Genomic DNA, 12,694 nt, shown 5'->3' on the forward strand with positions numbered 1-12,694 from the left:
CATTAGGTGGTATTTGCTAGATGCATTTTTGCAGACAGAAACAAGGAAAACTTGACAAACAGCCTTCCCAAAGGTTTGGCTGGATCGACAGTCCACCGAAAGGGCGACCTGACGCTCCCACAGACAGACGCGTCGGCTGCGGGAGAGCTCGCTTGAGGTGGGCGGGGCCCAGGAGCTCAGGCCGGGGGGCGTGGCCGGGGGCGGGCCCGGGGCTCCGGGGGCGGGGCCGCAGACGGCGAGAGGCAGCCTGGGAAGCCGCGCCATATTGGCGGCCGCAGCGCTGTATTGTCATAAATAGAGCCGGTTTGGTGGTGTTTTCACTACTCGGTTGAATGCCTCGGCTGTAGAGAGTGGGAAAGTGAGCGAGCAAGCGAGCTACAAGCGAGCAAAGGGAAGTGGACAGAGGAAGGAAGAGAGGGCAAGAACAGGACCCCAGAGCGAAAGACACTCGCTGGAGAGGGACGCAGGAAGCGATGAAAGAGATGTCTGCGTAAGTGGGGGCGGCGGTTGAGGGCGAGGAGGAGAGAGGTGCGCTGAGATGGGCAGCCCCCGGCGTCCAGCGCTGCGCCCCGCACCCTGCACAGCCGGCCGGGACCTCTGCTTCCGCTGCCCGCCACTCCGCAAGGGCACCTCCCCTCCCCGCGGCTCACCTGGCCGCCCTGCGGGGATTCGGGGGTCGCCGTCAGCATCCCCGCCGCCCGCCTCTGAGGACGCCCCCAGACCAGGGTGAGGGGGGAAAGGCGCGTGTGGCCGAGGAGAAAAACGGTCGGTCACTCTCCTGCCCCAGCCCTGTCTGAGCCCGTCTGCTCCCGTCTGCATTGGCGCAAATACCATCCCCCTGCCTCCCCCTCCTCCTGGCCGGACCCGCTGTCTTCAGGTCTTCCGGAGGATGACCAAGCCCAACCCATAGGTTCGGGGTACCTCTATGAGAAAGGCTAACCCCCCTACCCCATTCCTTCCCACCGATCCACAGTATCTACCGAGCTGTCTCCCCTGCTCACACTTTGATAAGTCAGAAGCAGTTTCTGTACTTGCCAAGAATTTATTAGAGCTTCTTGCCTTTCACTTTGCCGGGAAATAATTTAAACGTACAGAAAAATGCACAGAAAAACAGAAACATCATTTGTGTAGCCACCACCCGTTTCTCCCAAATAATAACATGGGATGTGTTCTTACCTTTTTAATCTTTCATCTTTCTTTGAAAGAAGTCAAGCATTCCAATACATCTGAAGGACTCGCCTGTCCCTTCTCTGGTTCCATTCACGTTGCTCTTCTGAGGCCCCAAAGTACTGAATTTGGTGTTTATTGTTACTGCGTTTTTAATGTTGATACAACACATTCGTGTGTCCATAGCCCATTGTACTTGTTTTAACTGTTTATAGGTATAACACAGTTATTACTTTGCACACTGGTTCTTTAGAGCATGCTGTCTCTGACCTTTATGTTAATATTTTCATTTCTACTTAATTTTTATTAACTAATGCATTCCATTTATAAACTCACCCCAGTGTAGTCCTGTTAGTGACTATTTGGGGTTATTTAAAAGTTTTTTGGTTTTTTTTTTTTTTTTTTACAGAATGTCAATGAACATTCTATTTACCTATCTTGTGTACCTGCAGTAAACTTTCTGTAAGTCTTTTTTACTCGTAAGTGAAATACATAGGTTGAAGGGTATGTGGGGTATGTCCTTTACCTCTCCATTCTTCCACAAGAGAGGTTTAGAACCCTAGGTTTTGAATTCAAAGCCCAGCAGAATCCTAAATAGCCAACTTTTTGAGGATACAAGTAAACTGAAACAAGGAATTATATTGTCAGAGCTGAAGTAGTTATGGAGGGGAGAGGTGGGGAAGAGGTTTGTTGAACCTCAGGCCCTTGTATGTCAAATAGCACTTTTTGAAACCTGCCTCTCAGAGTTGCTGGTGGGATTGATTATGTGAAAATCCATCTGTGCCATGTATTTATCACACATAATCCTGCCCAGACAACCTTATCTCTCTTAGATATAAAAACAGCAAATCTTTAAGGAGCAATAATAATTGAAATAATTAATTGAAGTTTTGTTTGCTCTACAGCAAGATAAAAATGGGAGAGAAATTAAAGTTGGTTTTGACACTTTTGTTTTTCATTAAGTCATAGCAAAGGTATATAGGCTGTTGAGATGAAGTTTCACGTGGCTCAGAGTGGCCATGAGCTTGCTTCTGTCTCTGTCCCTGGACTGCTAGGATTAGGTCTATGCCTCCAAACCTGGCTAAGCCATCGTATCTTCTGTGTTACCCTTTCTTTCTCCCCATCTCATAAAACCTCCAGCTGAAGAATCTAACGCTTTAGCTTGCGGGCTTCGTAGTAGTAACTAACCAAGCCACTGTTTGGTTAGTTTGGTTTTGGTGCGGAGATGGAACTCGGGGCCTCCACTAGATAAACACTGTCGCTGATCTATGTCTCCCACCTCAAGCCAGTGTTAAGCAGTTAAAATGCAAAAAGAATTAGCCACTGTTGTGTTTCTGTGTTTAGAATTATAGATAGACATATGTGATCAGTTTAAAGTAATTGGCATGTCTGTCACATTTGCTGATTATATAAATATGTACACTGTAATTAATTATTAATCACAGATGTCCTGCAGTGCTGTAGAATATTGGAATTAATGGTAGAGCCAGGCGTAGTAGCACACACCTTTAATCCTAGCCCCATGGTGAGTTCCAGGACAGTTAGAGCTACACAGGAAGACCCTGTTTCAAAAAGAAAGAAATCCTAGTGTCAATTACACCTTTCTTTGGTGAGGTGTTGCTGTGTAGCCCAGGTTCTGAGCTCTGATTCTTCTTGAAGGGATTACAGACATGGGCTTCTCCATTTATTAACCTCTTTTTTTCCTCTGTTATTTTTTAAAGGGCTAATTTACTCATTAAAAAACTGCCTCTTACTTTGAGATTACGTCTTACTGTTATAAACAGTTCTTTTTGCAAGTATGAAGAAAGGTGGTTAGCAGGTTAGGGTGTATGCTCATTTTTACTTTTGCAACAAACTTTACTCCACAGCTTAGTCATAGATGTAGTCAGAAATTCTGTGGTGGTTTTACTCAAGATAGTAATTTTCTACTGGGTAAGGTCAGTCACGTGTATCCTTTGAAAGACTGCTATTTTAATGTAAAGAATTTGACAACTATTCAGTGTGAAAATGGTTGTGTTCTAGTCTAAAATGAGAATATTAAGTACGGTCACAAAATGTTAGAACTGTAAACTCTGATCCGAGGGAAAGGTGTTTTTGAATGTAGGTTTCCCAAGGGTTAGCCTAGTTGTGATTTGTTTTTAAGGCTAGATTATATCCTAAGGACCTTATGATAGGATATTTTGTTCCTTTACTTGTAGGAAGACCGTTGTTTTTACTAAGAGTGTCTTTCAAGTGTTTGACTGTTTTTCAGAGATTCCGTAATCTAGATGGTACTTGACTCAGTCTTCAGGGACTAATGGAGGGCCCTGACATAGGTCCCATTCAGGCTCTTTGCATTTGAACTGAGTGGTGTTGATATGGTTGTCTTGATGCCAACACACACTGCTTTGGGCCTGAGAAGACATCTTAAGCATGGAAGCTGTATGAAGAACTCTTCATAAAGACAAAATACCCACCTTTCCCTTTTTGTTTTTTTAAGTGACTTCTTTGGTAATGTTCCACAAACTTTAAGGTAGCTCAGATAACTTGAGTGGATTTAAGAGGTTCAGTGTGTCCATATGAAATGATACTTTAAATTTTTTCCATTGTTTCTTTTTTCTTAAACAGAAACACTATGCTGGACAGCCAGCGTCAACAAAAGCATTATGGAATTACCTCTCCAATTAGTTTGGCGTGTCCTAAAGAAATTGATCATATTTATACACAGAAATTAATTGATGCCATGAAACCATTTGGAGTATTTGAAGATGAGGAAGAATTAAACCACAGGTATGTCATTGAAACTATAAAATATTTTTTACAGTACACTTCTTAATCATTAACTCATACATCTTGAATGCCTAGTGATTCCTGCATAAGTGTATAAAAATGCCCCCCAAAAGAACAATTTTGGTTCTTTTGACTCTAATTTTTAATCTAGATTAGGAAAGGAGGCTAACAACCAGTCAGATTAGTACAGTTTTAAACATGATTAAGTACTGGTGGGAAAATAAATTTGAGGGTAGAAGTCTTTAGAGAAGACCTCATTGGAAGGAAGGGAGCCATGTGGGTGTGTAAAGGGAGAGTTCTGGGCAGAAAGCGTAAGGCGAGTGTGTATATTGGTATATTTGAGAGATAGGAAGGAGCCCAAAGGATAAGGGCACCTTGTAAGGCACTGTAAGATTTTTGGAAATTGAAACCCATTAAAGTTTTGAGAAGAAGATTGGCATGATCTGACTCATGTTTTAGCAGTTACTCTGGCCATTGTTTTTGGAATAGTCTTAAGAGTGGTGGGGGTCAGGGGACAAGAGCAAATGCACAGAGACTAGTTAAAAGGTCGTTATAACAACCTAGGTTGGAAATAATGATACCTGAAACCTGAGGATGGCACTGGAAATTAGTATAGTCTAGATGTGTTAAAGGTAGGATTGTTTAATGACAAATAGAGACAATTCCCAAAGATGATTCCAAGGTTTTCAGTCTGCATCTTACTTGATGGACTTCCATCTTCTGGGGAGGACTGAGAAGGGAGCAAGTTTGGAAGAACCAAGATAGTTTTCATGCTGTTCATAGGGTGCCTAAGCTCATCTTTTTTTTTTTTTTTTTTTTTTTAATATGGGTGTTTATGCCATTGGTTTTAAGTTTAATAATATCAAACTGCATTAGCTAAGTACTATTTCCTAAAAATTAGCCAATAATTATCTATTTTAATTACACAAAAACCCATGAGTACCAGTGAGAAAGAATGCTAGTCTCTAGTGTGACACTGAGTTGATGTCATTCTATAGTAAAGCAGAATTGGACAGTTCTGTAGCCTCTAATTGAAGGGTACTTGGTGATTTATAGTAGGTTTTTAAAAACTTTTTGAAGACAACTCAAAGAACAAAATATTATTACAGTTATCATGTATGACACTCTGAGATCTCTCAATGTGCTAGCAACAGCTATGATAGCATGAACATATATATAATATGGATTTAATGTAGCATCAACACAATTTCTACCTGTGTGTTTGTCTCTTTAATATTATTTACTTTTTGCCTTAAAGTTTAAATCTAAAGTTCTCATTTTTTATTATAGGCTGGTTGTTCTTGGTAAATTGAACAATTTAGTAAAAGAATGGATTTCTGACATCAGTGAAAGTAAGGTAAGATTGAAACTGCATAGAATTCATTTTTTCATGTTTTAGTCATTCATTCTAACAGTGATGTATAAGAGTCAAATTATCTGAAATACTTTAAAATAGGCTCTGCATTTGTGTTTAGTAACTTTATACTGTATATGAATGTTTACTTTGTATCTTTGGAAGGATGCTTTTCACCTTGCTTGCAAAAGGCAGTTTTCTTTTTCTTTGTTGTGATTGTCTTTTTTGCAGAATAGTAGCATGTCCCAGGTTGTATGCAAATGAAAGACAGGTCAATGCATTAGTCGACTTTCATATCTTACAACTATATCAAAAGTCTTTATTAAGTATTTTACTTTAAATGGGTGTTTTAATTTTGTAGCTCTCCACTTTGACTTACAGTAAGTTAGCCATTAGTTTCTATATTGTACAACAGTAACAACAAAAAACAGCCTGACATCTTTGGGAATAAAGTGGTCTAGACAGCTGGACTTGTAAGTAAATGAGGTTTTACTGCAGAGATAGCTAATCTAATCGTAGCTGCACATCTATAAAAATGTCTGGTTTGACTCACATGTGCTGGGCCAGAATTCTCAGTGTCAGGAGGTTTCACCTAAAAAGCCAGACGTTAGACTCCTTACAAAGTACCCATCTGGCAACACTGGCCTTGCTTTGGAGCACAGCACAAAGAGCCGTGGATGAGATTGGGTTCCTGCTCTACAGTGTCTCTTAGGCCCAGTATCTCTGTTTTCTCTGACACGGTCTGCCCTTTATTAATTTCTGTGTTTCTCGTGTGAAATTCTCTTAATTGCACTTGCTTTGATCTTCTGACATAAGGTTTGCAGATCCTGGTTTATAATTATGCAGTATTTTCCTTGTGGAACTTACCTAGTTTTTGTGCCTTAGAGGGTTTTGCATGGTGAATTGTTATTGTTGCGTGACTAGTTCATTGGCTAGGATGAGAGAGGGCATGTTCAGCTAGGGGGTCAAAGGTTTTGTTAGTCAGCTTCTTACTAACTCCTGAGAGACTGACTACTTAGGAAGAAAAGGTTGGAGGGTCAGGTCCAGGTTCAGGTGATCAGATTGTTTTGAGTTGGGGTGGTAGTGACTGTCAGAGCTCCACCTAGGAAATAACCAGTGCTATCCTACATAATCCCGTTGAAGGCACGCTTCTGTGACCTAGGAGCCTCCCACCACCCACCACCAGCCTCTTAGAGTCCATGGTGCCTCCAGTACTTGGCCATCCTAGGAACCAAGCTTGTCACTGTGGGCACCTCTGAGGAAACATTCACTGCTCATATCTAACCATTTGTCCGGTCGCCAAGCGGCCCTAACTCTTGCAGTTTAAGTGGTTTTGTTTGTTCTTGAAGTATTCTTATCTCTTCCCTTAACAGTACTGACTTTAAAGTAAATATCTCAGTGTATCTTACGGAGTTTACTTGAGACTTTAGTCCTTACATTTAGTCTAATCTTTATGTTAATCTTTATGTTAATCTTTTGTTGCCAAAAGGTATCTGGCTCATTTCTGATCCGTGAGGAGCATTATATCAGTAGCTAAGGTTGCTTCACAGGTTAAACTCTGGAGCTGAAATGCTGTCAGGAGTGATCGAAAAGTCAGTTATAACATCTATTGAGTAGATAAAGTAACCAAGTCATTGTATCAGTGTTATACTTTCATTCGTGTATATTCTAATCTGGGAATAAGTAACTGAAAGTTTTAAGCTAAGTCAAAGACTATTTGAACATTGTTGAGATACTCTAGTCAAAAACACAGCAAAAATAAATTTTAGTTAAATTCTGTGGCTGTGTAAAAAATATTTTATCCTGTAATTCAGCATATCACTTTCTCATAAAAATGCAGGGATCATCATGCTCTTTCTTTTTTTCTTTCTTTCACACACACACACACACACGCACACACACACACACACACACACACACATATATTGTTTTGTTTTCGAGGCAGGGTCTCACTGTGTCACTCAGACTCTTTCAGAACTCTCTATTGTAGCCCATGCCGGCCATGAACTCACAGAGATCCCCTGCCTCTGCCTTCCAGTGCTGGGACTAAAGGTGAGCACCACCACACCCAGCAAGTCTTATCCTTCTTCAACATGGAAAAGTAAAATGAAAACTTGAAATGGCCTGGCTTATTCATCCTTTTTACTAATGTGAGTCATTAATGAATTTATTGACTCCTTTCCAGCTAAAGATTCTTGAAACACAAATATACCTTAAACAGGAAATAACTGTGTCTTATACAGATAATTTTATTCAGGTTAGTCACCAGTAATCTGGAACTATGGTTGGGGAATAAAAAAAACAGTAACAACTCCAGTTTTCACCTCTGACCAACTTAGTTACAGTTGAAGAGCTGAGAGTTACATACTAGAAAAATGTCCCTGGAAGAGAGCTCGGTTGATAGAGCGCTTGCCACACTAGCATGAGGCCCTGAAGTCAGATTCCCAGAGCCTGGTTAGCGATAGGTAGGTTGGTAGGTAGGTAGGTAGGTGAGTAGGTAGATAGGTAGGTGAGTAGGTAGGTAGTTAAGTTGGTAGGGTGGTAGGTAGGTGGTGAGTAGGTTGGTAGGTAGGTGGTGAGTAGGTTGGTAGGTAGGTTGGTTAGTAGGGAGGTTGGTAGGTAGATAGGTTGGTAGGCAGGCAGGTAAATAAACGAGTGTGGCGCCATCCACCTTAACCTCAGCGCTGGGGAGGTGGAGACCTAAGGATCCTCTCAGCTAGTTGGCGAGCCAGCCTTAGCCAGTTAACAAGCTATGGGTTCAGTGAGAGACCCTGTCAAAAAAAGAGGATAAGTGAAGAGTGATCAACAAAGACACCTGAGTTGACCTCTGACCCCATCTACTCGCACAAGAACATATATACATACATCCACTCCACACAAGAAGTAAATGTAGTGTAAAATAACTTACAGATTGTAATGGCAGAGGGACACAAAGAAGAAGCTTGTTACAGAGGTGAAGGTGAGCAGGGATGCTTCATAGAAGGGAATGGAACTGAACGTGAACTTGGCATGAATACTATCCACTGAATGATGGGTAGTAGTAAGATATTGATAGGATGAGCAAGCAGGCATTCAAGGCAGGGACATTGACAAATGACATGGCGAGTAGATTAAGTCATAAAATAAGGTGACAGTTTAAACTTGAGGAAAGGGAGAACATAGAAAGATTTTCAGTAGCAGGCTCCAAAATCATTACTTCAGTAGATGAAGAAGAAAGCACTGGTGGTTAGCTGCGTACAGGCAGTTCATGAAACAGAAAGGGTGAGTTTTACAACCGAGTAAGTAGTTACTCTTACAGACCGCAGAATAAGGGAAGCTGAGAAAGAAAGCAACATATGTGAGTACCATAAAATAAAAGTTGATAATCCAAAATCAGATACGGATATGGCAGTGCTAGCCCACTATTCCGGCACTTGGGAGGTAGAGACTGGAAGAGGAAGCGCTCCTTTGAAACCAGTCTGAGCGACAGGGAGCCCCGTCTCAAACACAAACAGACTCAGCCACAAAAGAATAATAATGGTACGCTTGTACAGTAAGGGTATTGAGAAACAGACATAATGCATTAGAGGAGATACCTAGCTTTTATCATAGGAAGAATGTTTAAGGTAAAGATAGTAAGTAGATCAGAATACAAGTAGAAATATCTGATAAGCACTTGGAATTGGCCCCAGAAAGAGGTTAAAAGGTAGCTTTTTAATTATGATACAATCAAAGAAATTTAACTGAAGTCTTTCCATTAGCTCTCATAAAGTGCTTTATCAAGAATGTCCTCATTCTTGAAGAAGGCTGAAAAGCTAAAACCAAACAATTAAACATATGTGTAACAAAAACTAAAAGGAAGATGGGATTGGCCAGGATTTTTTTATTGGAAAAAGCTGCGATTTATTACTTTGATAGTTGAGTTCCTTAAAGGAGCCTTCGAGTACTTTTACACGTCTCTTAATCAGGATCAGCAAATGTACAGTATATCAGTTGTGCAGCAAAAGACTGCAGGCGTTTAGGTGCTCTTTATGCAAAATAACTTAAATGATTGAATGCCTCTTGCTTTATTTTAGAATCTCCCACCGTCTGTTGTAGCTACTGTTGGTGGTAAAATTTTCACATTTGGATCTTACAGGCTTGGAGTACACACCAAAGGTAACTGCTTTTTACTTACGTTCTAGTGGTTAGAATTTTTATTAAACTTTTTTACTTGTTCACAGTTAGCAAATACTGAACATAGTTCCCATGATCTTACTTCTGTTAATAAACATTGTTAACATCACCTTACACTCATCTTTCATACTTAGTTCTGTGTTTATGTTTATGTGGGCTCTAATAGAGATATAATATATCCTTTTTAATAAGAATCATTTTATTCTGTAGGCGCTGATATAGACGCACTTTGTGTGGCCCCAAGACATGTGGAGAGATCAGATTTTTTTCAGTCCTTTTTTGAAAAATTGAAACATCAGGATGGCATTAGAAACTTAAGAGTAAGTAGCCTTTTGCATGCACTGTTTGAACTTAGAAACAGCTGTAAAAGCAAGGACTTAGGATTATTGACATACCTCTTAGGTTGCTGTATCTTGTTAACATGCATAGAAATCAGGAACATGGCTTTATGGCCCTGTAGACTGCTTTTATATCCGAGCTATGCCTGTAGCTCTGCCATCGCAGTCAAGCCGCCATCTGCCTGAGCCTCAGCTTTCTCATCCAGAAAAGCAGAGAATTGCTGATAACTTTCGTCAGGTAGCTCTGAGGATCACAGCACTTACTGTGATATCTGATAAACGATTGACATAGATCCAGTTGTGGGTGATGGGTGGAGGGTTCAGTTGATGACCGTGTGTATATCTAGCCTTCTATGAAACACTGGCGTCAGTTCTCACAGCATGGTTTGTGTGTATGAGGTGATCGTGCTCTTGCATATGTGTCCATATGAAGGCCACAGGACAGCTCTGAGTGTCATCCTCAAGAACAGTGTGTACCTCCTGGCACAGTGTCTGTCATTGGCCTGGAATCACCAATAAGGGTAAATTTACTGGTCAGAAAGCCCTCGGGAACCTCCTGCTTCCTCCCTAATGCACCACTGTGCCCAGGATTGGATTCTGTGGTCCCAGGTTGGCAGGCCAAGCACTAAGCCAGCCTCTACATACTTCTATGATGGACTGTGTAGGAGTTCTGAATAACTGAAACTTTTTAACATTAATACTTTTGTGTTTTTTTCATGCATCCCAGGCTCAAAGTCTTTGTGTAGCCACAGTGACCTTGAACTTCTGATCTAGCCCCTAAGCACCAGGACTGGTTGCCACACACTTTACACTTAAAGTAATCACTTCTCAATGTGCACTCCAGAGATACACATACAGGTGACGGTAGCTCTGTTCTCCAGGTTCTGACAGACATTTGCGTCAGGACAGTTGGACAGCAGGTGCAGACATTGTGTGTGGCCTAAGGCGCAGTTGTGGAGTTGAGGCTTAACCTGCATAGACCAAGGAGGTCTCTACCCTTCTCCCTGAGCGAAACTCACACCACAAGGCAGCATATGCTGCTGGCAGTCAGGAAGGGTAAAGGCTTAACTCATGTGTTTTGTTTTTGTCTTCCTCTTTTATAGGCTGTAGAAGATGCTTTTGTACCTGTTATAAAATTTGAATTTGATGGTATTGAAGTAAGTGTTCAATTTTTTTTTATTTTTACAATTGAAATATTTAATTTTTAAGTTTGTTTCAAAATCAGAGTTAGCATGCAGACATTTTTGTTTGGCTTGGGGCCTGGGTTTTTAAATAATCTCACTGTGTAACTCTGGCCGGCCTCCTGGGTTAGAAGCACAGCTGTGCACCAGCTTGCCTAGTGCTAACCACACAGTTTAAAGATTAAATCGTCTTTCATCTTCTCTCCCATCTCTGTCGACCACTCAGCGTGGAAAATGAACAAACCTCCATCTCCCTCATGCTTTTTGTTCACAACCTTTCTCATCCCCGTGGTCATCTAAAATAATTGCACTGTTCTGATTTCGTTTGAAGTAGTGCCATGTTTACATTATTATCTTAAAAGGTTTCAAAGCTCAGTACGAGTATACTGAATTACCATTCCTTTGCTCTGTGACATTTCCCCCCCTCGAGAGTTAGTGACTATTTACTTCTGTTTGTTCGGTGGTTATACTTATGTCTAACTTAAACCCAGTCTTCTATGGTTGTCTGAATCTCCTTTAAGCTAAGAGTCATCAGCAGCTTAGGAAAAAGTCCAGAGCCCTCTCACCTGCTCTCGTCTCAGCTGCCTGTTGCCCATCGTCCGCACAGCTGTCATCCTGTCGAGCTCTCTGCAGCTTCCTGAGAGTTTCTAGCCCTACTGTAGACTTTTCTTCTTTCTAGATATACTACCATCTTACTGGAGCTCATCCATTGGATTCCTGAATAAGAATTTGTTTTCTTTTTATCTTGCATGCTTAAAACACTGAATTCATAATTTTGCTGAGTGCATCATTCTAGGTAGGAAATTATTTTTTTTACATACTTTAAGGCCTTCATTGTCTTGTAGCTTCTGGGCTGTAGAAAAGTATATTACCATTTTGAGTTTTTCTTTGTATATTTGACCAATTTTGTCTCTTGTTTTATTTAGTGTTTGTTTTTATTCTGTCTTCATACTTGTAGAATTCATGATGATAATGTCCTTTGTTGTGTGTTTTAAACTGATGTGCTTGGCATGCAATAGTCCTCTTTTAGACTAGAAAGTCCTTCAGTTCTTGGATTTCCTGCCTTTGTTTACACACACGTCTTTTCTGTGGAATCCTAACATTTCTGTGCTGAGGCTCCAGAGAACAGCTTTCTTTAAATAAATAAAAACACAAACACGCAAAATTCTCCTTTCTTCATTCATTAACCACATCTTAATGTATTTATTCTGCCTCTTGGTGTTTTCATGTCTTCTAAGCTTTATAGTAATTTCCACTGCCCTATTTTTAATTTCTGAAAATACTTTTTATATTTTCCAAATGTTCTTTTAAGTTTATTAATGTATTTATTCATAGCTACCTGTCCAGAATGAAATGTTTAAATCTGTTTTCTTAGGTCTGTTGGGTCTGTTGCCGTCTGTTTGCCTGCTTTCCAGTTCCCATGTCTTTCGCTGCTGTTTCTTTTGTCTCATTTTCCTAGTGGGTTAGCCATGAAAACAAAACTAAGCCAAAAACAAAACAGGTTTTTCCTAGTACTTTAGTAGAACTTCAAGAGGGAGTTAATGTAAACGCTTGTTGGATCTTCCATCTTTATGTTAAGACTTGTGGTGATCGCCCCACATTAGGTCACCTTCATAGGCTTTTGAAGTTCCAGTAGCATGTCCCAGACTAAGAATTGGAACCTTGAGTTGGGGCTGGAAAGAATGGACTAGGAGAAGTAATACTGGTCTTTTTATCTTTTTTTTTTTTTT

The 12,694-nt window shown here is 40.7% G+C and overlaps 1 protein-coding gene across 1 annotated transcript in view; it reads left to right on the plus strand.

The window, feature by feature from the left end:
* The first annotated feature begins 254 nt into the window (after positions 1 to 254).
* The window catches only part of Papolg (poly(A) polymerase gamma), a 27,219-nt gene continuing 14,779 nt past the window's right edge, over positions 255 to 12,694 (plus strand). Inside the window, exons 1-6 of the mRNA XM_055628752.1 lie at positions 255 to 490; positions 3,775 to 3,936; positions 5,227 to 5,293; positions 9,346 to 9,427; positions 9,656 to 9,765; positions 10,887 to 10,953. Of these exons, the coding sequence (XP_055484727.1) occupies positions 474 to 490; positions 3,775 to 3,936; positions 5,227 to 5,293; positions 9,346 to 9,427; positions 9,656 to 9,765; positions 10,887 to 10,953 (505 nt within the window). The 5' untranslated portion in view covers positions 255 to 473. The remainder of the gene's footprint in view (positions 491 to 3,774; positions 3,937 to 5,226; positions 5,294 to 9,345; positions 9,428 to 9,655; positions 9,766 to 10,886; positions 10,954 to 12,694) is intronic.

Source organism: Psammomys obesus, unplaced genomic scaffold, assembly GCF_907164565.1.
Source record: "Psammomys obesus unplaced genomic scaffold, mPsaObe1.curated_primary_1811, whole genome shotgun sequence".
Lineage (NCBI taxonomy): Eukaryota > Metazoa > Chordata > Mammalia > Rodentia > Muridae > Psammomys > Psammomys obesus.